The following is a 26,410-nucleotide window of genomic DNA, read 5'->3' as shown; positions in this document are numbered from 1 at the left end:
AGGGCTGTATGGTTAGAGCACGAAACAATCTCCTCCTCTGTCAAAGGGGTTTATGCCGAGTGACATGACTAGATTTGCCAGTTGCTGATCAGTGGGCCGGCACGAAACAGTCCCATTCCACAAATGGCCTCCATCCCAGAGAAGGGTAATGTGAAGCTTGTATGATTAGAGTGAAACTTCATTAGGATGGAAAGATTGAGATAACAAGGCAACAGATACTCCTATAACAACTTGAGGTCAAGTTCAGAGTGAGAAGAGATGTGATGATTCAGGGCAGGGCGAGGGTCCTGGAAGGCTTCCTGGAGGAGGTAGCCTCCTGGGGTGGGTGTTGGGTTGCTGGAATGTTCTAGGCAAAGACAGAATCAAATTAACTGCATTGGACCCATTCCCATAATATGGGCCTTGGGATCCATTCCCATGAGATCTGGTCTGTAAAGCCTGGAACTTTCTGTCCACATGGACAAAGAGTATTTCATCCCAACAGCAGATGGAACTTTGACAGTCTTTGATTTCAAGGTGTGGGACAGGTTTACATACCATTCCAAAACACCACATGGCTGTCAACAGAAAGAGGGCCCCACAGTAACGAGCCATGTCTTCCTGGTCAGACTCAGAAAGGCTGTGGAATGAATCTTTTTGGCTTCTTAGTGGAAAATGAAATAGCAGCCTGGGGAAGGAATCTGCGAAGGTGACCGATGTCAGTGTCCAAGTGAAGAGCAGCAACCAGTGCAGGTGGGAGTGGGTGGCCAGCAGTAGGGCCCCCATCAGCTGCAGAGAGAAAAGCCTGAGACAATGACCTTGGCAGCACTTCTTGGGATAGAAGACTCCTCTGGGGGGTTTTAAATACTTTTAAATAGTGAAAATCTTGGAGAAGCAGTTTGTGGAGTGAGGCTCTTGCCCACCCTGGTTTAAGACCAATTCCTAAAAGGCAAGTTTCCATCCCTTCTGTTCTGCCCAGGAGTCTCTGTTCTCATCTGCACCCTCACCCTCCAATACTAAGAAGCTCTGCAAGGTGCTCCCCTCTATCCCAATTGCTCTTCCTACCTGGTGCCACTGTTCTCTCTCAGTTGATACCCTTCTGTCTGCCTTTGACATTGGCGGCCTGTCCCCTTCCCCCACCCATGCTGGAATCCCCCCCCCCCAACTCCTACTCCAACAGGAGGCCACGTGGGGGCACCTCTCTTCTTTATGTCCCCAGAATCCAGCAAGGACTCAGTAAAATAGGCCAATTAAGAAGCAATAGAAAAGTCAATTCTGAGTGAATTTGGTTCCAGTTAAGCTCACTGTCTGGGCTATACTAGACAGAGATCTTAGTCTGGGGCCTCAGGGACTGCATCTATATCATGGTTTATTTCTTACTCCATCCACTCGATCCACCTCTGGTACTGACAAGCATGTTTTCAGCCTGGATGAAAGATCACCAGCTAGTCATCTGTCACAGGTCTGTGTAAGTGGACCATGGCCTGGCCACTGGGGGCCTCCCAAGCCGCAGCCACAGCCGTGTCCTGTACTTGTGCAGGAACCATTGACTCCACCTGTCATTCTGGCCCTGCACCCAAACTCCCCTGCTCCTACCCAGGAACTAAGTGTAGTATTATTTACTTTGCATGTAGAATCACACAAACTTAGTGGAACTCAGAAGGAAGAGAGTGCAATCTGTGAGTTCAATCTGTGAGTTCAGAAAATTAAGCTAGTGGTCTACCTGGACTTCTTAGGTTCCAGTGCATTCATACTTTGTCCTACAATAAATAGACATCTGTTTATATCCTTTTTTTTCTCTCCATAGAAGAATTTTTGCTCAGTGGTGCTAATAATGACCAGCTGAGTTTCTGGATAAATTCCACATATAAGGATAGAGATTATCCTCCCAGGTAAATAGCATTTATATATTTCCTAGAGGTGGAGGTTGGGTTATTGGTTTGTGGTCACAATGGTGAGCTAGGAAGGGAGCAGATAAGATGGAAAGCAGTTCTTTCTGACTCCAAGGTCTGCTCTCTTGGCCTTGCTTTTCTGAGTCTGTCCCTCTATGCACATGACCAGCAGAGTTTGGGGATCATGTTCCCTGAAGCAGGAGACCTATGCTTGATTCCTTGTGTGTTTCTTGAATTCTGGACCTAAGAACCAGAGCCTCTTCACTCAGGTCTCCTGGCAAGACTCTACCTCAGCCTGACTTATTCTGTGCAGGTTAGGGAACCCACATTATACTAGAGCCAGTATGGCTGGAGCAACCAGATTAGAATTACCAGCACCCACGAACTTCATCAGGGCTACAGATTGCACTCTGGACCTGCTGATCTTGGACTGTACCCTCTAATCTAGACTTTAGGTCCACCCTGGATGAAGATCTAATATCTCCTGGGGTTAAGCCAGGCTTTCCTAAGAACTCATACAGAGAGGTAACTACTACCTGTCTGCTTTTGTTTTCTTTCTATTGTGTTCCACTGATGTTGTATGAATACACTAGTGAATTAAATAATATGAAAATAATTTCTGGCATATTAGTAGAGAATTCCTTAGGTGTAGGGTTAGGGTGACAAATGGATGCCAGGGTGAGGTTAGAGGTCTTCCCAGAAGCAGAGCATGGTTGTAGTAACTAAGTTCCTAGGAGTTACGGCTCCAAGGTAAGCCTCATCCTCTTTCTTAGCCCTTTGCTACCTTCCTAAGAAAAACTGCTAGGTCTGCCCATAGCTTATTGTGATTTTTAAGTGAGTTAACATACAAGAGGCACCGCTGACCACACTGGACACTTAGAAAACTCAGTAAGTGATAATAACTACTTACAATAGTAGTACAAATAATATGCTGTAGGAAAGTATAATACATAGCAAGTGTTTAATAAATCATGGTTATTGTTATGACCATAATTTATGATATAACTACTGCTTTCAGTTATCTAAATCCACACTGTAATGGATTAGAGGACTGGAATTTAGGGTGGTGAATCATCTTGAGAGAGGTTTGTTTTTCCCTAATCAATGACAGTATGCCAACATATGGCTGAGCTGAGAAATCCCTGGGTAAAGAGGGACAATTCTTACCACTGGTGCAAAGATTCTGGAGAGAGAGGAACGTATCATGGAAGGGCAGGACACTGTGGTGTTTAGGGAGCCAATAAGGTAAATGCCTTTCAATATCCACAGGAATGAGAGGATCCCCTGGAGCCATCGTGTCCGCTGCAACAGAAAAACATAGCAGGTCAGTGTGTCATGCCAATCATAGGACAGTGCAGAGGCACGCACACACCTGTGGGTCATGCATGAAGGGTCCCTTCATCTGATAGAGCTATACAGACCATGAATCTTCCAGGAATATGAATGTCAATGTCTGCAGAGGAGAATGAGCCAGAACCAGGAGGAAGTTCAAATTAGAACATTTTCAGGAAGACCAGGTCTGTGTTCTGGCCTTGAATTTCTGTAAACATCAGGACAGGGCAGGTCTGGCCATTTTGCTACCTGAGCCTGGGGTGAACCGTATTGTAAGAAAACCACCACCATGGTGTGGGAGGTGACAAAGAAAATGTGCAGTGCAGACTAATTTCCTCTCCTGTCCCTATGTACAGAATATGTTCCAAGTTAATAATACTTTTCATGCAGATTTTTCCATTTTAATCCTTATAAAAATTAGAAGCATTTCCATTCTATCGTCTAGAGACTATAGATACAATAAATGAAGTGATCAAACAAAAGTAGCACAGCAAGAGACATGGCAGATCCAACTCAGCCTCTCAGACCTGCATCCAGCACCGGCATTCACATCCATAGATGCTCCAAGAAGATAGCTCACCTTTTAAAGGGGGCTCATTTCTAAAGGATGCTTTCTTATGTACGATATCATCTGTTCTCACCAAGATGATAAATTGAAGAGAAGGAAATAAAAGTTGGATGTTTAAAAAACTATGTGGGCAAAGGAGAAAAGTTTTCTGATTTTTTTTTTTTTTTTAGAGAACATCAAAATGACCTCTGAAAACCAAGGCCTAGACGAGCTGTGACTGTCACACCTTAGAGCAAGCAGGCATGCTCTGCTTGGAGAGAACAGGCATGATCAGAACTATAGCATGTGCCTGCCAGGAGAAATAAAATGCAAGCTACAGTGGACTTTCAAATTTTCTAGTTCTTGCATTTTAAAAAGTAAAAGTAAACAGACAAATTTTATTTAAACTAATATATCTAAAAAATATCATTCCCATGTATAAGAATTACTGAGATATTTTCATACTAAATTTGTAAAATCCACCGATTGTTTCACATTTGTAGCATATCTCAGTTTGGACGAGGCACACTTCAAATTCTCAACAGCCACATGTGGCTCATGGTTATGAAATTGGACAGTACATCTATGAACTCCCTGTGGGCAGAGTGGAAAGGACCCCTGTATGGCCTACATTTTATTTGAGGGTTATCATAAAGTGTTCCTAGTTGTTATTATTATTATAACTTTTACTTACAGGACACCACCACCAAGCTCTGTGCTTGAGGGGTATGCATACATGTATGTATATGTACAAACACATACTCCGTCCCCCAGCTCAACTGCTAGGAAAACCCTTAGGTTGTATATCATGGTTCTACCTTTTTTTAAATTTTTTTTAATTGGTTGTTCAAAACATTACATAGTTCTTGATATATCCTGAAGATGACTACATAATTTGTGCCCGGCCCCAGGAATCATGAACCTCTGCTGAGCTCATGCACTACTGAGGGGGCAGTGAGCTTTTAGGGGGTGCATGGTACTCTCTCTTGCCCAGGAAAGCTCAAGACTATTCAAGAAGCTCTGTAGTTCTAGTGACATTTGCAAAGAAAGACAATTTGTATTCTTTTCCTTCAAGAAGAAAGCCAGATATTCCCCTGTGTGGGCTACTTTAGAGCACATATTATTTCTCTGGGCTAGTGAGTTCCTGGGGCTTGCAACAAAATGACTTATGAAAGGAGACAGGGACAACATTTGGCAAGGAAGGGAGGGATTAGCTTCAGTGGAGGAAGACCAGCAGGCCTCCCTACATGGCAGACTGGAGAGCCAGGTCAGGGCAAGATCACAGGAGGAGCAAGAGGAGAGGGAGGGGAAATGGCAAAGCTGGGTGGGGAGGTGGAGGCTGGAGGGGAACTGGTCCCCTGTCTGCCAGGCTGCTCTGGGACCAATCAGCCCTGGGACATGAGGTCAGTTCAGACTGTGGGGTGGCCCTGGGGCCCTCTAGGTGTAGAAATGGAGGTCTAGGGAGGTCTTTAGATGAGGGAAGTATTAGCTGTGGGTGTAACAGGACAAGAAATGTGTGGGTTCAACTTCCACAAACCCATCACGGCATAAGGCAATGGACCTGCAGAAGGTCCTGCAGGTGGTGGTGAGATCCTTGTCCTGTGGCACCCCTCCCTAGGGCTTACCTGTCCTGTCCTGAACATGTTTGCCTGATCTTTCTGGCAAAATGTTCCATCCTATAGATGGGAGCCTCAGAGGGGATTAAGGTACAGGGACTTGGAAGCTGGATGTCCCCCTATTGTGAGATTTGGGCTTTTCCTTGAGCCTCAGGATTATCACTGGTAAATCTAGGATTGTCACAGATAAAGGGAGAAAGATACAGTGCACCTACATGTGTCAGCACTGGCCTCCTTCCTCCATACTTCATGGACACCTGCTTCCCAAAGAGTATCAAGCCATATAGTTCTGCCCCATGCAGAATCCACATACCCCAGCTTGCAAAGCATGTCTTAAGTTTCCCAGGCCCCTAACTGTTCTGGCCACCATCATCTGCAAGCTCAGAGCATTGTCATACAACGTGGAACAAACCAATCACACCTTTTAGAACTTTTGTGAACTTTGCCCTTTGGACAGCATCAGTCATGGTACCTATCTGTGTAGCCCTGAGTCCCCCACCATACCTGATTCCACAATGCCATAAGACTGAGGTCCACAGACACCTGACAAAATCCTTTGTGGAACTGGTCAGTGACATCCCCAGCAAGCGTGGTGAGGTGGCTGGAGGCTGTGTAGTAGGTGAGGGTCACTCCAATAACAGAGAGCTGCAGCAATGAGGAGAAAGGGGGAGGCTCAGCCAGCTCCTAAGAAGGGGTTGCCTGGCATCTGACCATGTTTGGTCCATAAATCAACTGCAAGACTGCTCAGTAGATGTGGTTTCAAATGCTGTTTCAGCATTAACATGATAGTGGGAGACACTGTAATGATGTTGCAATTAGCTAGTGCATAATCAACTTCCCATTAAAAAGATTTGTTCTTTTCAGACAAAAACACATTATTGACATTTTTTTTCTCACAAAGAAAATGACTTAATACAGTTACCTCCAGCCAGCTCCTTGGCTTTTGCCAATAGTCGAGGACACCCTCCTCAACCATTCTACAGAGTTGAAAGCAGAGGTGAATCAGGTTGAGTACCAGGAAGACCAGCTGGTGAGGGTGATACAAACATGCAAGATAAGTGAAAATTCAAATGTTTTTCAGAAGTCTAACTTTCTGGCTGCCAAGAACCTTTCTTGCCAATCACCTCTGAATAAACATGATGCAAGCCACATTCTTGCTCTGTAGCATTTGATAATGAACTTTTCCTGCAATGGCTTTTGGGCAGGGTGGTACCACTTTATGTGTCAAGCTCTCATAGAAACCCAACTATGCTGGGTGTCGGCACTGCAGGCATCAGAACCACCATGGGAGTGTCCACTGCCAAAATCAGGCTTCCTAGCCTTTATGCTGGCCACTCTAGGCCTTCCTCAGCACCACTCAAGACAATGTGTGTGTGTGTGTGTGTGTGTGTGTGTGTGTGTGTGTGTATACACACACATATACATATATGTATGAAATATGACATCTATATATAAATATTTTTGACCACATAAAGTCTTTAAAAGCTCCTGATAAAGATTCTTATAGCAGTTTTCTTACCAGTGATGAATTACCCATTTATTCATACCCTCATTCAGCACTAGTTCAAATTCTAAATTATTGGGGCTGGAGTTGTAGCTCAGTGGTGGAGTGCTTGCCTAGTACACGTGAAACACTGGGTTGGGTTCTATCCTCAGCAACACATAAAAATAAATAAATAAAATATATAAAGGTTAATAATGTTCCAAATTACTCATGTATTTATGTGGGATTGAAACCCATGAGCAGGGCCTTCATGAATTTCTCTTTGTCCTTTTTGAGCCATGTGCCTATGCCCCATGGACCTGTTCTAAGAAGCTACCAACATAATTGGAAGTGAGAATGGGACTTGGTTCTCTGAGGCAGAAAAGCTAAATAAGGCCTCATTCTAGCAAAAGTTTCTAAGAAAAGGCTCAGAATGACTCTGGTGCTTTTCAGAGATCAGTGAAGCTACTGAGCCACTCCATCTCATCCAGAGCCTTGGTGCAAGGGACCAAAGTTTGTGGACTAAAAGTCTGGGACCTGGAACCTTCTGTGTGTCTGTGTTTGAGGATGGGGCCTCAAAGGAAGTTTCTGAGATTAACTGAGGGCAAGAGGGTGGGGCCCGATCCTATAGGATTCGTGTCCTCTCACACAGAGCATCCAGAAAGGCCACAAGCTCTCTTCTCATTCACTTGAGCACAGAAGGGGCTATGGGAGGACACAGTGAGAAGGTGGCTGTCTATCAGCCAAGAAGAGAGACCTCATCAGAGCCCGTCCTTCTGGTGTCTTGATCTTGAACTTCTAGCCTCCAGAACTGTGTTAAACAAATGCCTGTTATTTAAGCCTCTCAGACTTTGTATGGCAGTCCCTCTCTCATCTGAGGGGGATACATTTCAAGACCCCCAGTGAGTGTCTGAAGCTGTAAAGAATACTGACTCCTAGATATTCTATGTTTTTTCTATGAATTCATATCTCTAATAAGGATTGACTTACAAATTCAGCACATATGAAATTAACATCAATAATTAATAATAAAATAGAATAATTATAGCCATATACTCTGATAAAGTTGCTTAAAACTCATGACTTATTTACTTCTGGAATTTTTAATTAAATATTGTCAGACCACAGTCAACTGTGTCACAGTAACTGATGCCCATCTTAGGAGTCTTAAGGGACCTAAGACTGATCTAGATATTTGCCCCAATCCTCCTATGAAGAATTAGTGCATCTACCTAGCTCTGTATTTGTGCTTGCCTTGTATATGATGATTGCTTTCTTTTTCTTTTTCTTTTTCCTTTTTTTTTTTTTTTTTTTTTTTTGGTACCAGGGATTGAATCCATCCATGGGCAATTAACCACTGAACCACATCCTCAGCCATTTTTGATATTTTATTTAGAGACAGGATCTCACTGAGTTGCTTGGGGCCTCACTAAGTGATGAAGTTGGCTTTGAACTCATGATCCTCCTGCCTCAGCCTCCCCAGCCACTTGTGCTCAACACCTAGCACAAATTCTGCTATGTGTAAGAGACACAACAAGGGTGTAGGTGAGGGGTGGGCCTACAGAGTGTATTGGTCCTGCTTGGTGGGAACACTCTGTTCAGTGAGGCCCCTCCCCCCATGCTAGTCCAGGAGGCCAAGTGCAGGTGAGCTCACCTCAGGAAGCACAAGGGAATACCAAAGGGCTGAGTCACCGCGGAATATTCGGAAGGACTCTATCAGAGATGAGGGGACAAGATCCCCAGTGGGGAGGACCTCCGCGCTCAGGGTCACACTCGTGAAAAGTCTGGTTGGAGGGTTGTAGAGGGTGAAATGCACAGACACAGCCCTGGTGCTGTGGTCGATCCATCTGCTGGCCCTGAGTGCATTCAGGGCCTCCTGGGCTTCAGGCCTGCAAAGCAGCACAAGTTCAGAGGGAAGATCAGGAGTCAAGCTTTGAAATCCACAGAAAAATTGAGCCACAGCCCCATGCTGGGACCACCTGGTGTAAGCCTTCACAAGGACAAGCAACACCTGGGTTTCAAATGGCCTTTCTCTATATTAGGGACATTCTCCCTAGAAGCTCACTGTTCCTCTCCCTATGTTCCACTCTCTTCCCTGCAGTAGCCAAAGGGGTGCACAGGCAGGATGGAATCCAGGCCATGGGAGGTTCTCCACCCCAACTGCTCTATTCATTTTTCTCTTTTGACAATGGTCTTCATTTTTAACATTTTTTGTTAATCCATGTTTAGTAAAAACTAAATCATTTCCTTTTAAAATTTTCTAATCCTCGAAATGCATATTACTGCAATTGTAAAGACTTCCTGCTGCTGTAAGCAGAGCCCCATCCTGGTTTGGGATGAGGGCTGCTCAGGGAGCCAGGAGGTGGGGATGGGCAAAGGGTTCTGGCAGGATGGGGCAGGCCACCTGAACACAGGTCTGGCCACAGTGTGGGCGATGTCTGCTCCTCATCTTCCTGGTGTGACACAAAGAAGTGACAGTCCTACTCCACATCTGGGGACATGTAAACACCATGATCAGCACAGTCAGCATAGAACAAAACCTCTGTAGCCTTGGGAGGTTCTAGTAACCACTTTTTGGGAGAACATTCTGCTCTCTTCTCCCCCATGTGCTTAGTCTGCAGGCCCAAGGCTGAGTTCTCTCACAGCCTAAAGTACAGCTCTTCATCACATCACAGCAATAGCAAGTACTGTGCAGGCCATGGAAGTGCTGTGCCTGCCTCTGGAGCCTGCAGCACCTGTGCAGATGGGCACATCCAGTGGTGTCTGGGCCAGGAGCTGCCCAGCAGGTTCAGATGAATGCTGGCTTCTGACTTGCACTGACCTTGTTCTGCCCAGGCTGAGCACGAAGTCCTCTTTTCTCAACCCCCAGACCCTGGGACCACCAGGGGTCACATTTTGGTTCTCAAAACCTCCAATTGCAGGGCTGCATGTAGGAGGAGAGTCCTCGAGGAGCGCTGAAAATGGCCTGGGAGGCTGTAGGACAAGCTACCAATTAGAAGAAGCCACTAACCTCTGTTCCCAGGTTCATTGTATTCTGGGGTTTCCAAGCCCTGCAGGCATATAATACAACAAGGTGCCCTGCTCTACTCAGGACCATTTTTCAGCCTGTCTCATAGTCTCTGGGATCTAGCATGAGCTAGAGGGATCAAGGCTCTACCTATTGAAAGTCAGTACATGAGCAGTCTGAGGCTTGGACAGATGCAGATCCCATTATGGGATGATACAAGTAAAATGTCATATATTGGATATTTCTAGCAAAGAATATGTGAATATTTTATTTTTAGACTTTTAGATTTTAAAATTCTTGCTTTCACCTAGAACACTAGATCTCTAAGGAAAAACTGAACCAAACAAACCTACTGCAGAATGCTGAGCCTAGGAGAGGCATTTGGAAACGGTTCACAAGGGGAGAAGGAAGGCCAGGCTCCCACTCTTCCCAGCCCTGGCACCTGACAAGTTCAAGTCACCCTTTAGTGCTCTGAGAAGCTAATAGATCTGCCAGCTTCCAGCACCAGTGTCTCCCAGACTTTTCTAATTAAGTTTATTTTTAGAAGTAAAAGAAGGAGAACATCTTACCTTGTGTATTCTGCAAAGAGAAACTTTTTGCTGCTTAATTACTGAAGTGCCTATTAGGTAGCATTTTCCACCAAGGGCTCCAGGCTAAAGAACAGAAAGAGACTCAGAGGAAGGCGCATGTTGTAAACCTCAAACACCACCTTCAAGTAGTGCTAAGGAATCATGGGGATACTGGGTAACTGCCTAGTCTATCCGGGCCCAAATCCTTCCTTCTAAAAAACACTCCAAGGATGCAAGCAACATTCTAAGAAAGACACAACTCCCCTGACTTTCTAAGAAAGACACAACTCCCCTGACTGTCAAGTGACTTCTGGGGTGATGTGCAGTGAAGAGGAAAAGGAAAGCCCACCTGAGTCCCCTGAGCAGCAGCAGCAGCAGCGGAGGGGCCTCCCAGGTGCAGCCCATCCAGAAGCGTCGTCAGACACCAGTCCCACCAGTCATCAGTGCTTCTCAGGCCCTCCAGGGATTGTCTGGCATTTCTTAATTCAAGAACAAAAACAACAAAAAAAGTCATTTCTTTTTTTTTTTAAAGAGAGAGGGAGAGAGAGAGAATTTTAATATTTTATTTTTTAGTTATCGGCGGACACAACATCTTTGTTTGTATGTGGTGCTGAGGATTGAACCCGGACCGCACGCATGCCAGGCGAGCGTGCTACCGCTGAGCCACATCCCCAGCCCCAAAAAAGTTATTTCTATATCCATGAGAACAATCAAAATTGAGAACAAAAACTGTTTTTTCCCTTGCCAATTTGTAATTTTAGATTCTCTGCAGGAATTAAGTCAAGGCCGTCCATAGCGTGAGGCACAAATCCTGGAATTCCCTTTGCTCCTCCATGGCAGGAAAGAAAGGAGAACAGCAGGCAAAGCACTTGTTCGTTCACTCACACATTCACTCAACAAACGTTCCTGTGCAACTACTAAATGCCAGACCCTCTTCTAGGCACTGGCAATAAAAAATAAAATCCCTGCCCTCCTGTGGGGAAATAAACAGCAAATAAGATATAAGGTGGTCCCCTGTGGGTTCAACTCAGCAATTTTTTTGGCTGTGCAATGGTCGAAAAGCATACCATCCAACCACTCTAATGTCCACTTTCAGCACAGTTTGCAATAAATTCCATGAGATGTTCCACACTTTATTACAAGCTTTGTGTTAGATGCTACACCAACAGTAAGTGAATGTAAGTGTTCTTAGCACGTTCAAGGAAGGCCAGGCTAAGTTAGGAGGAAGGTGAACTAGGCAGGTGGTGTTGGGTGCTCTCAGTATATGAGGGCTTTATCAGGACCTAACCCCATCATAAATCAAGGATAATCTGCATAAGCAAAACATACTATGTAAGTGATAAATACAAATGAGGGAAAATCTAAGCAGGAATGACAGACAGAAAGTGGCAGGGTGAGAAAGCTGAAGGATTTAGTTCAAGTGGCTAAGGAATATATGAGGTGACCAGTCAGCAAAGGCCTGAAGGCCACAAGGGAGGAGTCTCATGGTCATCTGAGGGAGAGGTTTTCAGGCTGGAGAGGACAGCAGAGGAAGCCATATGCTTGGGAAGTTAGGAGTGGGTGGCCAGTATGGCTGGTGCAGAGGGTGCCAGACACCCAGACCAGGGCACAGTCCTCTCTCCACTGACTGGTGGAAGGACACAGGGTTTAACCTGCTCCCATAGTGTTGGATGAGTAGGCACAATTGAAGAGCAGCCTGGCACAAAGTAGGACATCAGCAAATGCTAGTTTCCAATTAACTGCCTTTTTTATTACTTGGGGCTGCAACCTTATACATGCTAGGCAAGCGTAGTACTATTTTAATTAGGTATATATGATAGTAGAATGCATTTTGATTCATTGTACACAAGTGCAGTACAACTTTTCATTTCTCTGGTTGTACACGATGTAGTGTCACAGCACACTTGCAGTCATACATGTACCTAGGGTAATGATGTCCATCTTATTTTAGACACTTCTCAAAAGAAGATATACATTTACTCAACAAATATATGGAAAAATGTTCAACATCTCTAGTAATTAGAGAAACGCAAATGGAAACTACTCTAAGATTTCATCTCATGCCGGTCAGAATGGCAGTTATTAAGAATACAAACCACCATATGGATTGGTGAGGAGTGTTGGTGGTGGGGGAGGCACACTCATACATTGCTGGTGGGACTACAAATTGGTGCAACTAATCTGGAAAGCAATATGGAGATTCCTTAGAAAATCTGAAGTGGAATTACCATTTGATTCAGTTAGCTTCTTTATTGTATTTATTAGATGTCTGCTTCACTCTCCTCCAAGGGATGGACTTAAGAAAGCACTAAATTAATTTCAACCTGACAGAATGTACCATTCTCAGCTTGCTCAGTCAATGTGAAAGAACCATGTGCACCCAAGGCTATTGTTGGAAGCATGAGTCTAGCTCTGCACCAGAGCCAAAGTGTAAGGAAGGGAACAAATGTTCCTCAGAGCAGAGTCCTCCCACCTGGCTTCCCATGTAGGGACATGAATAAGGTCATGGAAATATCCATGGCAAACAGAAATGTAGCAGTTTCATCCAGATCTTTCTCCATGAAAAGAGGAGATGAGAAGACTTATTGGACACAGTGATTTTGTTGAAAATGGTAAGAAGATAGAGAAGGGTATGACCTGAAGTCATTCAAGTATATACAAGTTTAATTGTCCTGCCTATTCCAGCAACCAAGTCTAGATTCCTCCAAAGTACAAGCTCAAGATATGTTCTTCAAATGGTAGTCGTGGACTTGAGCAAAGTTATGCTACAGAGATGGGGGTGCCTGACAACTCCATGTTCAGGGATATCACCTTGGTAGCATGAAATGGACAATGGTGGGAGCATTTACACCACAGAAATTGGCAGGTAGATGCTATAAGCCAGTGCCCTTGTTCTCCAGAGAGAACAGGACAGTTAAATGTTGGCCAGCACAGCACAGAGAACAGGCAAGTATTGGAGCAGATATTTCATTGGTGATTGAGGGCAGCTTTTAGAGATAATTGAGAAAAAGTGTTTTAAAATTTTAGAGGCATGACAAAATTGGACAATATAAAAGGAAAAGAAACCAAGAAAAAGAGAAAAGTTATTAACATAGAAGTTAAGAGAGAGATGCAAAGAGTCTCAATGAACAATTTATATACACTATTAATATGTTCAAAATTTTCCATAACATGTGGGAATAAAACTCCAGCTAGCTAATTTGACTGGTTTTATTTCATTGTTTTCCTACAGATGGAGGACCTCCTCTCCATTCACATATTTGGGCTTCATTAGTTTTGCCTAACCTATGCAGGCTGCCTGTTGGGTGCTGATTCTCTACTTTCCCCTTCTCTGAAACTTTGGCCAGATTATATGTCAAACACAGAGCAAGTTGGAGACCTACAAAAACTTCAAGAGGATGGGAAGAAGAAACAGAGAGGTACCAGAGATGGGAACATAAAACAAGAAGATACAGCTCTGCAAATATTCACAGCCCCTGGGGAAGGAAAACATGAAAGATGGAGAGGCAATGACAGAAAGGGCAGGAGGAGGGGAAGAGGATGATCCTTAATTTTCAACAGAGAAGTGTTAATCATCTGTTCTTAGAAGCAAGATTATTTGACAGATAAACTGACTATACACCTATCATCCAATATGCTCCTGTGTTATTATCAAATAAAGTAGTATAAATTTTATGGCTACATTGATTTTTGCATAACTCCCTCCCTCCCAGGGCTGGGAATTGAACCCAGGGCTTCTCTCATGCCACGCAAGTGCTCTATCACAGAATACATCCCCAGACCAAGTTTGCATGACTTTTGAAGGAATGTTCTCACTGTCTGACTCTGGCCCCTGTTGAGATAACATGAAAGAAGCTACGTCAAGAAAGACCCAAGCAAAACTCAAGCTGAGACATCCCACACCAGAATGAATTCATCTCACATGCACTCCTGGCACACTGGAGTGCAGGTAGTGAGCCAAATGAGCCAAGAATACTCTGGCTATGTCTGTACTAATTACAGCAATTATATAAAACAGGCCTACAAAACTAGCTAAACAATGTGAAAGATAAAATCAGCCTCATTTTCCATGCCTGGCACTTGGACAGAGTGCTCTTTTCATTTACTGGTACTTTATTTTTGTTTTATTTTACTTGGAATTTTATGAAGACCTTATTGAGTTCAGAAAACACTTCAAATGCCCCTTAAATATGAAGACACAGAAACCCAGGAGCCCAACTCCTTCACTTTATAGATGAAGATTCTATAGCCTAGAAAGGGCTGGCAGTCACCTGGTAGCCACAAGAAAGCCAGAAGCCTAGTCCCCGGGTTCCATGTAATTCATTTCCCTCCTGGCCTTTAGCTCCTCTTTCTGGAATGCTACAAACAACAAGCCTTCAGGAGTTGTTGATGTTTCAGGATCAGGGAGTGGTGGATGGGGGTGCAGGTGAGGTGTTGGGATAGTGGGGGGAGGTAGGGATGGTGAAGTGAGGCAGAGAGGGTCCAGTTTTAAACATTCCGATATGAACCAGGACATAAGAATGTATCCCTGCCTTGTGGTTAGACCATCCAGAGGTAGTGAGATTTTGCATCCTTGTGGAATCATAAGGTCTCTAAGAAACCACAGGGGTAATATCTGAGCGGTTCATCTAAGCACATTGGTCTCAAGTGCGTGCGAGATCTCACAAATATTATCTCAGCTGTGATATTTCTGACTTGAATACCAAGTGGCAACAATTCATATGAGAAACATGTCAGATAATGCTGACTTATGAAATGTAAGATTAAAAAAATAAACTAGCCAAAGTAAGCAGTTTTTCGGGTTTGTATTTCCATTTCCAGAGAACGCAGCAAATTGTCATTTTGTTTTGCTCACATCGCCACCTACTGGCATATTTTGTGCACCTGCCCAGGTGAGAGACCTAAAAAGTCAGAAAGCAACAAAAATAACTGCTGCTTTTGCAAGTGAGGAGGCAGAAAATATCACTGAGCTTTACAGTAAAATGTTGGATAATTGAGCTCTGGAGAATCCAGATTCAATGAACTGGAACTTTCAGGTCTTACCACATTAGTGAGTCATAAAACTAACAAGGGGCTTGACATTTACTAGTCATTATCTGACTGGGTATCAATAAACCTCCCTTTTGCACAAGATAAAAATAAATGTTCTTAAATAATAAATAAAATTATATGAATTTTCCATTCATTCCTGCAAAAAACATTTCTATCAAATTTAATTACTTAGTCAAAGGCAACACGCTCATAGAAATGCTATAAAAAATCTGTTTAAAAATATTCTTTGGAGAAAGAGAATGTAAACCCCAGAACACAGAGCAATATTTTACTTTCTATTACTGAAGCCTTTGAGAATATCAACTCATTCTGTGATCTTCAGATTTCAAAGTCACACTTCCTTGAAAAAACTATCAGACAGAATATTTTTAACAGGTGAAATAAAGTCCAATTATGGATTTAATAACAACTTTCAATGAAAAAGGAATGCTAGATTTAAATGTATATGTTGGTTACAATGTGTGTCCCAATTTCAAAGATGTTAAGTCATGGAAAAGAAAAATAGCTTGACAAATGACTCTGCCTTGGGGTATCAAGGTAATTTTTCTGCTTTGTACTTTTAAGTTCTTTCATTTTTACCTCGAATGAAACTCTTTGTTTATTTATTTTATTTTCAGTACTGGGAACTGAACTCAGGGAAGCTTTACTACTGAACCATATCCCCAACTCTTTTTCTTTTTTATTTTGAGTCAGGGTCTCACTAAGTTGTGGAGGCTGGCCTCCAACTTGTGATCCTTCTGCCTCAGCCTTCCAAGTAGCTGGAATTACAAGAAATTCTACTGTTTGAATTTATTTTTATATTTATTTATTTATTTTGGTACTGGGGAATGAAACTCACTTAACCACATCCCCAGTCCTTTTTATTTTATTTTTAAATTTTGAGACAGGGTCTTGCTTAGTTGCTTAGGGGCTCACTAAGTTGCCAAGACTGGCCTGAAACTTGTGATTCTCCTGCCTTAGCCTCCCTATTTGTTGTGATTACAGGAGTGTGCCACTGTACCCAGCAAAATTCTACTATTTTCATTTTTATATTAGAGCTATATATTTATACATAGAAGTTGGATTCATTCCAACAAACTCAAACATGCATGAAAATCAATTTCAGTTCATGATCCCCCCACTTTTCCTTCCTGTTCTCTCTCCTCTCTCCCATTCTCCTTCCTTTATTCGACTTCCTTTTGTTCATCTATTAATTTATATTTGATTAGTTCTTTATATTATCTTATCCTTACCTCTTCCTTTTCTTTATTTTAATCTAGCTTCTGTATATGAGAGAACACATTAGACCTTTGAGTTTCTCAGTTTGGTTTATTTCACATAGCATGATAGTCTCCATTTCTATCCATTTACCAGCAAATACCATAATTTCATTCTTCTTATGGCTGAGTAGAACTCCACTGTGTGTGTGTGTGTGTGTGTGTGTGTGTATCACAATTTCTTAATCCATTCCTCTATTGATGGGCACCTGGGTTGATGCCATAATTTAGCTATTATAGAATATTTAGCTGTAAATATGGAGTTGGTCCCATTGCTATAGTATGCCGATTTTAGATCTTTGGGGAAAATATCAAGAAGTGGGATAGTTAGGTCATATGGTGATTCCATTTCTAGTTTTTTGAGGAATCTCTATACTGCTCTCCAGGAAACTACCATTTTTAAAAGCAGGAAGAAGTAAATAAACACTTGAGAAATGGTAGAATACTTGAGGAAGTATTATAGATAGTTTGAAATTGGGTGTCATATATTATGAATTGCAACCATAGCTTGTGGTTGAAGAACTCTAATGTCTTGCACAAATAAGAAATTGTTAGACCCTGTTTTGACCTAGACTTCAAAGTGCCTTGGAATATCCTTGTTTCACTATTTACCAAAAATGAGATGCTGAGAGCATGCTCAAAGTCAGCAAATGGAGGCCCCGTATTAACACTGGGGAAATAATGTCCAGTGAGTCAATTTGACAGTCTTTCTCAAATTTTGTGTGTGGGATGTGGTGAAAACCTTTCACTGATCCTCAGTCATGCACAGGTAAAATGGACCCAAGAAGTAGACTAGACTTCTATAGGGCTCCCCCTTCAGTACTAGAAGACCAAGATGTGACAAATGATATGGCTTGCTCACATAACAAAGTGAAGGAAGCTGCTTCCGGAATGTTGAGCTCGGGGCTCCCTCTTGGTGTGCACTGGTCATGAACTAGTACAACAATTCCCAGATCTAGAGGAATTCCTCAAATCTCTCACCTTATAAATTCCTTCCGGATAGCTTGATTGAGAGAATATTCATCTGGGCAGAATTTCCCATATATTATAAACAAAAGCAGAAGCAGCATGAGAATGTACATGGAAATGTCTCTGTAAGAAGAGATTTTTCAAGTCAGCATCCTCATAACCCTCTGTGCGTATACCCAGGTTTTTCCCTCTGCAAAACACTTTTAATGGAATCCTGAGAGGAAATTTTTTTTTTTAAAGAGAGAGTGAGAGAGGAGAGAGAGAGAGAGAGAATTTTTTTTTTAATATTTATTTTTTAGTTCTCGGCGGACACAACATCTTTGTTTGTACGTGGTGCTGAGGATCGAACCCGGGCCGCACGCATGCCAGGCGAGCGCGCTACCGCTTCAGCCACATCCCCAGCCCCCTGAGAGGAAATTTTTGTATAAAGTATGAGATATGTTAAGATTCACATTTATTTTTCTTACACATCAAAATCCAACTTTCTAAGCACCATTTTTTAAAAGAATATCTTTTTCTCCATTGAATGGTCTTTGTTTATAAAAAAAATCACTTGAGCATATTTGTGTGGTTCTATGTGTCTCTTTTATTGAGCTGTGTGTTGATTCTGCTGCAAAACACCAACAGTCTTGGTTTCTGCAGCCTTATAGTATATCTTAAAATTGCATAGTGTCAATCCTCCAATCTGTTCCTTTTTCACATTTTTTGAGTATTCTAATTCTTTGTTTTCCATATACATGTCAGAATCAGTTTGTCAGTATCCATTTTAAAAGACTTGTGGGATTTTAGTTTGTAATTACATTGAATCTACAGATCAAACTGGAAAGACTTCACACAATATTAAGTCAGTCTCCCAACTGATGCACACAGTATTTCTCTCTATTTAGGAATTTTTTTTTTCATTACAGTTTCATGAGTTTCAGCATACAGATCTCGAATGCTTTCTTAGATGTATGTCTAAATACTTCATTTCTTTGGGGCTATGTTAAACGGTATTGCCTCTTAAATTCTGATTATTTTGTGCTTGTGTAATAGAAACATGATTTATGTTTTTACATTGACCTGTATCCTACCAGCTTGCTAAATTCACTTATCAGTTCTAGCAGTCATTTTTGTAGATTATTTGGGAATTTCTGTTAAAACTATTCCTGTCATATGTCAAGAGCTTTGTAATGTTTTGAACAACCAATAAAAATAAATAAATAAATACATAAATTTCAACATTTAAAAAAAAGACTATTCCTGTCATCTGCTAGTAGATGGTTTTATTTTTCATTCAAATCTATATTGTTTTCATGTTTTTTTTCTTTCCTGTTACAATTGCTAGGATTTCTATTGTAACTGTCAATGGGAGAGAGAACAGACATTTCTGCTTTGTTCCTGATCTAAAAGTGTCTCACCATCAAGTATGATGTTAGACTAATCGTTTTTTATAGATACCCTTTGTATTAGCTTAGAATATTTCTTTTCTATTTCTAGTTTGCTGAGTTTTGGGGTTTCCTTCTTTCATGAATTAATGTTCTATTTTGTCTCATGCATTCTGGACATCTACTGGGAGAATCATATGGTTTTCCGTATTTATGATGTTAATATGATGTAATACACTAACCACTTTTCTGTTATATCTCTTAATATTATGTACCTACTGGAACTCTTTTTGGTTGCTTTGCAGTTTACTTGTTGAACAAATTGGTTCTGTGTGCTATAGATTTGTATGTCTTTGCTTCCTTATAGTGTTATTTAGTGTGTTCTCACTATAAACTATAAATTGCAAAAGAAAAAACAACCTTCATTAAATTAAGATTGAATTCTTCAGGATAGACTGGCTTAGGGGTGATGGTCAGAAAACGCACAATGTCTGATTATTTTTAGGTCTCTCTCCTTCTTTCTTCTATATTGCCCTTTGTTGATGAGTAGTGGCTAGATTAGTTAATTAATTAAAAGCTGCAAAAAACGTTCAAGTTCTAATTCCATCATTAGCCTTCACCTAGCAGCTGGAATACCTTTGTGAAAAAAAAAGTTCCCTTCTCCTTTCCTGTATTTTTGCAGAGGTGCAGTTTATTGGGAAAGGCAACAGTATTTCCTAATTTTTAAAAAGGGGATTTCTGAGTGTTTTCTAATGTTAATTGCAATGATTACAGTTTTGGGCATCATCCTAAACTCATGGCTTTAAATATATTTCATAACTTTTAATTCATTATAGTTGTAATTTTTAATCTAGTGTCAAATTATCCCATCTTTGACCAACATGAACTCCCTTAAAATTGGCTTCTGAGTCCTTTGGTAATGGTTCTAGTTGTTATTAATCTCTTGATTAAACAATGTTTCAGGAGCAGCTTGTGTATTTTCTGTCACAGACTTTAAATCAGAAATCCCAATAATTCCTGGCTTTTATTTATTTTTATTATTATTATTATTATTATTATTATTATTATTATTATTATTATTTTGGTGGAAAATGGTATCTGTAGACTGGAATCTAGGTGCTGGGGCTTATTGCTCTTGGATTGTTTCTAGTTCTTTTCTTAGTGAATGGAGCTAGGAAAATATTATTCTTTTGTTTTAACATTCCACATTAGTTCATATCTATACTTTTAATTCAAAACTAGGACTAGAAGCTTCCAATATTTTTGAGGTGGAATATAACCAGTAAGGGCAAAATTTTAATCTTAACACAAATCTTTTTAAAATTTTATTCTTCTCTCTCCATAACACTCATTTTCTAAAGTTAAATGTAATTTCTTTTCCTATGTTTTAAGATAAGCAGACTCATGGGCATATATATTCATATTCTTTCTGTTAAGCAGTGGGGGAAACACACCAAGCAAGTTCTTTATCTGGAGCTTCTCCCATAAGATCCTGAAGGTCTTTCCCTAAAAGCCATCCTCACCCCCCCCCCCCCCACCAAACCCTGCCTGCCACTACTGAAAATGCAAGGGCTTTTGCATGCTAGATAAGCATTCTACTGCTGAGCTACAGCTTAAGTCTTTATTTTTTTATTTTGAGAAAGAGTCTCGCTAAGTTGCTGAGGCTGGCCACCAACTTGGGATTCTTCTGCCTCCCCCTCCTAAGCAGCTGAGGTTATAGGCATGCTCCACTGTGCTGGGCTCCTCATGCTTTTGTTATATCTAAACACAACTCCATGCTGTCCCTGTCCTCCTGGGAAGAGGTGGTTATTCCTAAGCTATTTCTATTACACAAGGTGTTGCACTAATTGTCTCATGTGCGGGTTTTCTCATATTTTTGCTAATGTGTCTTTAAGGGTGATTCCTACTAGTGGGGAGTCTGGGCAAAAGGTAAGCACATCTGTACTTGTGCTAGAGAGTTCCAAATTCCCCCATGGGGGCTGGCTGTGCCTTTTACATTCCTATCAGTGTGAGAGTACTTTATCATAGCTCACCAAAAGAGCCTGTGGATGGATGGAGATATATATATATTTTCCCCCAGTTTTAATTTGCAATTCTCTAACTGTAGGTGGAAGTGCCATAGTCTCTCTTTTTTTTTTTCTAAAAAATGTTTGAAAGCACATTTTTGCTCTAAAAAGTTGCTGGTCTTTTTCTTTTCTCTGCCCCACCCCCCTCTCCTGAGTCTATGCATGGATGGAGGAAATTGAGGACCAGGGAGTAAGATGTTAACCAACGTATCATGGGTAGCTTGCAGGACCAAGTTTTCTAACTCTAATTTCCCTGCATCCCAGTGCTGGGCACAGAATGATATATGGAAAAGGATCTTCCCACCTGTACTCCCCAATACCTGATGAGAATAATCTTTTAAGAATAAAAGGGGAGTTGGACCAGAGTGCACCCATCCTAGGCACATCTGCACCCACCTTAGGGCTGCCTCCGTACGACTCTTTTTCCTAATCTTCTCCCTGATGACCCTGAGCTGAGTCTTGGATGGTGGACGCACCCAGCGCAGGTTGCGTTCTCGTTGTCGGGCAGCCAAGACCTGTCAGGGATGAAAATGCTAATTCCCTCAGGCTGGCAGTGAAAGGAGAGAGGCATTTACCACCAGCCAAAAGCAACATCATCACTGAGCTTTGCCTGGTATTTGGGAACAAAGAGCTACTTTATGTAGAGAATGTATACCAGGTTGTTGGGGAGAGGTTTGGAGACAGGGTAGCTCCATTTAAAAGAAACTCTGCTTATATCCCAGCCAAACTTTTTTTGGCAGGAGCTGCAGCTGGGCCACTATAAAGAATAGCTTTACACAACAGGCATGTCTGCTACTGTCAAATTATGGGAGCAATTATCTTTGGCATTTGCATGTTATTTTCTTTTAGAAATCTTCAAAGTCTGGAAAAACCATTATAAAGTACAGTCTTAGCAAGAAATGACCTTTGATTTTCTTTTTTAAAATATTACTGCTTTCATATTATGTCTGTTTATGTTCAAGACACACATAACAGTGGATGGAGTATTTCAATGGGTTATTAAAATAACCCATTGAAAATATTCATTCATTTTTTTCTCATTCACGCATTTGTTCATTCAATACATGTTCAATGAGGAGACCCTAGGTCAGATATGGGAGACATTGATCTGGAAACTCAGAAGCTCTCCTTCCTCTGTTGTACTTTTAAGAAATACATATATAACAGTAAACCTGGGGATTGAAGCTTGGTGGTTGGGATATTCCTTTCAGCTGATGGATGTGTTATCATGAGAAGGGTGAGCACTGAAGCCGAATGTGGGGAAGGTTGGTGGGTGGAGCTCTGTTGTGGTTTGGATGTGAAGTTTCCCCTAAAAGCTCCTCTGTTAATGCAGGAATGTTCAGAGGTAAAATTGTGAGATTATGAGAGCTGTCACCTAATCAAACTAGAATGGATTTACTGGGTGGTAACTGTGGGCAGGTGGAGTGCTGCTAGAGGAGGTGGGTCACTGGGGCCATACCCTGGAAGGGTGTATCTACCCTGTGGCCCTTTTTCTGCTTTTCTCCTCTACTTCCTGACTGCCATGAATGGAGCTATGGTCTTCCATGATTCTTTCTGCCATGGTGTGCTACGTCATCTTGGGCCCAGTGCAATGGACTCAGCCACCCTTGGACTGAGACCTCTGAAACCAGGAGCCCCAAATAAACTCTCCCTCCTCTAAGTTGTTCTTGTTGGGTATTTTGGTCATAGTGACACAAAACTAACTGAAACAGGTATCTTGACTTCAAGGTGCTAATGGGATGGGCACAGGTCTAGTGATGCCAACCTGATGCTTAGGATCACAGCTGAATCTGCCAGAGGAATCTACCCCTGAGGAAAAATCTATAGAAAGAGAAAGAACAGAGATAGAGTAGGGAGGTGGAGTATCTGCACCTGGGGAAAAGGTAAGAAAGCCTTGAAGCAGAAAGGAAAGTTGAGATCCAACAGGTGTGAGAAAAAACCACAGCAATACTGCTCCTCAGATGAGGGGCTGGGGTGTACTGTACTGCTATGTGGACTTGGCCTTTATTATTTCACCTCTATGAGCCCCAACATCCTTATCTTTAAAGTGGGATGCAATAATCCTGCCTACTTCACAAAATCTTATAAGCAACAAATTGATACAGTGAACGTAAATGTAGCATGACTGTTTTAGTCAGCTTTTTCACTGCTGTGAATAAAAGACATGACAAAAAAATTTCAGAGGAGGAAAAGTCTATTTGGGGGCTCATAGTTTCAGAGTCTCAATCCTTGGACAGCTGACTCCATTCCTTGGGGCTTGAAGTGAGGCAGAACATCAAGCTAGAAGAGTGTGGCAGAGGGAAGTGGCTCAAACTATGATCAGGAAGCAGAGAGAGAGAGACTCCACATGCCAGATACAAAATATATACCCCAAAGCCACACCCCTAATGCCCCACCTCCTTCAGCCACACCCACCTGCCTTCAATTCCCACTGTTAATCTCATCAAGGGATTAATTCACTGATTGGGTTAAGGCTCTCCTAACACCTCACATCCAAACCATAACAACACAATGACCACAGACTATATAATTGATGCTCAGTATATATTCTCATCATCCAGGTGCCAGGGAGGAAGGCTGTGGATCAGTCACCTGATGAGATTGCTTAGCTTGTCCGAGCTCTCTGGGCTTTCTGAGAGGAGGGGAGTGGGGGTGAGCAGAGGGAGAGATGGTATCTGACTGTGAATGAACTGGGGCTGCAGCCTTGGTCATAAGGACCAGTGATTACTTCTCAGAATAGAATAGCACATTTTATTTTATGTATATTCATGCCAACAACAAGCCTGTGAGTTTCTTTGTGGTGGCTGAAAGACCTTGCTTTTTTTCATAGCATCCACACCTAAGACAATACCATATGTACAAACAAGCAAAACTGAATATAGGAAGGAAAGGAGAAAGAAAGGAAATTAAGGATGGAGGGAAGAAGGGAAGTACATGACAAGAACACAGACAGCATGGTTCTCCAAAGCCCAGTTCATGCTGCACTGATAATCCCCTTACTTTTTCAATTTCCCTTGCATAGTCAGAAATGCAGCAGCTGTGAGAAAGGGGAACATGGGTTCCGGAACGTTCTTCCAATTCCGAGTCCAGATTCCTGGTTGCTTCATATAAAGACTCAGCAAAAAATTGGTTGTCGTCTTTTTTTTTCCAAGCAAAGCCCAATGCCATGATGCATATCTGGAGGGAGAGATGTGATAGCAGGGGCTATCATCAGCATTGGGCTGTGTTCCCTCCACAGAACTGTCCTCCTGGTACCTAATTGCCAATAGGCCTCCATTTCCTGGTTCTGAACCACTCACCAGAGGCTTGCCCCTTACCAGGCCTGGCCTGGCCCGAGAGACTTAAGTTCTCCAGGCTCAGGTTCCTCAACTGAAAAACGGGTGGTCACCTATGGAGTTTAGCACAAGGCCTGGCTCCCTCTTTTTTTTTTTTTTCCTCACCACAGCTCAAATCAAACTATAAAGAAAAGAAATGCATTGTGAAAATGCAGCCAACATGCATTGCCAAAATGCATCCCCCTCTCCAGTGTCCTGCTGAACAGAGGAACCTCTGCCTCAGAAGGTGTGTCTTACCATGAGTGGCTGGGTGACAAACACGCAGCAAACCACGGAAAGGGACAACAGGTGCAGCCACCTCATACACTGAGCCGTAACAAACCTGTCCAGGAGAGAATGCAGTCAGTACCCTTGTGGAAGCAAGCCACCATGGTCTCTACCACCTGAGCATGGGGACGGACACAGGAGTAGGTCAGCACCTTTGCAGGTTGAGACCTTGGGCAGGAAGTGGGGCTGCAGCCAGGTTGGGGCTACTGGACATGGGCACTGTATCTTTCTGCCCATTAGAGGAGAGTCATTCCTTGCTGAGAGAATATCTGCCTTTCTAAAGCTACTCAGTGGTAAGAGAAAAGAAATCCAACACACAGCAACAGAGCAGAGGGAGGGAAGAGGAGGAAAAGGCAGGTGTGACCTGGTGACAGCTGCAACAAGTGGATGCAGTGGGAGCAGGAGAGCACTTGGGACTTCACCTGCCTCCTTGGACCCCAAGAATTAAGGGCTGAGGATCCATATTTCCAGATGGGTAAACTGAGGCACAGAGTGCTCTAGTGCCTCATCCATCCTCACAGTGATTCAGTGTGTGCATCTGGGTGAGGGGAGATCATAAGGAAGAAAAGGCCTTGGCTTTGTGACCTACTTCCCATGGTTTAGGAACATGTGGGCCCACAGGAGCCATGAGATGACTCTGGGGCCTCTAGTGGTGACCAAAGCCACACAGCAGCCAGACCAAGAGGCACTGAGTGCCGGGGGCAGTCCCGAATGGATGGTGCATGGATGGTAACCGTCGCACAGGCATAGGCTTGTTTGTTGTTGTACTGGGGATTAAACCCAGGTGAGCTCTACCACTGAATTACATCCTCTGTCCTTTTTATTTTTTTTTGTTTTGAGACAAGGCCTTTCTAAATTGCTGAGGCTGGCCTTTAACTTACAATCTTCCTGCCTCAACCTCCTCTGTGCCTGGGCTTTTTCAAACAGGAGATGATGAGCACTTTGTCTGAGCTCCCTCTCAGGAGCTTGGTGACTGGCCCTTCATTCCTTAATGAGGACCCTAGGGCTTCTTATTTAACACCCAGTATGCCATCCGGGCTGGGTGGCTGTTACAGAGCTTGCCCAACCAAATGATCCTCTGGGGTTTGCATATGATTCTGCTCACTCCCATGGGGTGGAGTGGGGTGAGGTAGAAAATATCAATGGTGACATCTGGTATCTGCATTTTATGTGTTCCTAGAAAAGAGGGGCCTCCTTTACAAATGCTAGACTTTCATCAAGTGACCTGAGTATATTTGAAAGCCTCAAAAGCTCACCTGTAGCCTATGAGTCCTGTCCCCAGTCCACAGGCTAGGGAAACTGATCCACAAATGGCCCATGCTGCAGAGTTTGACCAAGGCATGCCAGCTCTTGACCACTGGGGCAGGAGCCCTTCAAAACCACCTTTTGGAGCTACAGAAGAGTAAGACAGAGACAAGCTGGTTAACAGACCCAATAACCTCACCCACAGTGTGATGGTGAGCTTAGTGTCACCCTGACTGGGTTGTAGGGTGTTTAGAAATTGGGCCAAAGATTATTGTGGGTGTGTCTATGAGGGAGTTTCCAGATGACATTAACATTTGTGTTGTGGACTGAATAAAGCAGAGGCCTTCTGAGGGCAGATGGGCCTTCACCCAATCAGTGGAAGGCCTGAATAGAACAAATGGGTTAAGAAGGAACTCATCTTTCCTGAT

The 26,410-nt window shown here is 42.6% G+C and overlaps 1 protein-coding gene across 1 annotated transcript in view; it reads right to left on the bottom strand.

The window, feature by feature from the left end:
- Positions 1–26,410, bottom strand: part of PKD1L1 (polycystin 1 like 1, transient receptor potential channel interacting) — a 140,429-nt gene that overhangs the window by 8,204 nt on the left and 105,815 nt on the right. The window contains exons 43-55 of the mRNA XM_081284283.1: positions 25,994–26,129; positions 24,708–24,792; positions 24,136–24,312; positions 21,532–21,650; positions 17,715–17,825; positions 10,775–10,904; positions 10,426–10,509; positions 9,671–9,822; positions 8,504–8,738; positions 6,289–6,393; positions 5,871–6,011; positions 3,039–3,173; positions 538–768 (exon numbers count right to left, since the gene is read on the bottom strand). Coding sequence (XP_081140409.1) covers positions 538–768; positions 3,039–3,173; positions 5,871–6,011; positions 6,289–6,393; positions 8,504–8,738; positions 9,671–9,822; positions 10,426–10,509; positions 10,775–10,904; positions 17,715–17,825; positions 21,532–21,650; positions 24,136–24,312; positions 24,708–24,792; positions 25,994–26,129 — 1,841 coding nt within the window. The remainder of the gene's footprint in view (positions 1–537; positions 769–3,038; positions 3,174–5,870; positions 6,012–6,288; positions 6,394–8,503; positions 8,739–9,670; positions 9,823–10,425; positions 10,510–10,774; positions 10,905–17,714; positions 17,826–21,531; positions 21,651–24,135; positions 24,313–24,707; positions 24,793–25,993; positions 26,130–26,410) is intronic.

Source organism: Spermophilus citellus (genome assembly GCF_964194105.1).
Source record: "Spermophilus citellus genome assembly, chromosome: 3".
Taxonomy (NCBI): domain Eukaryota; kingdom Metazoa; phylum Chordata; class Mammalia; order Rodentia; family Sciuridae; genus Spermophilus; species Spermophilus citellus.
Note: the sequence above shows the minus strand (reverse complement) of the source record. Positions and strands in the feature narration are given on the sequence as shown.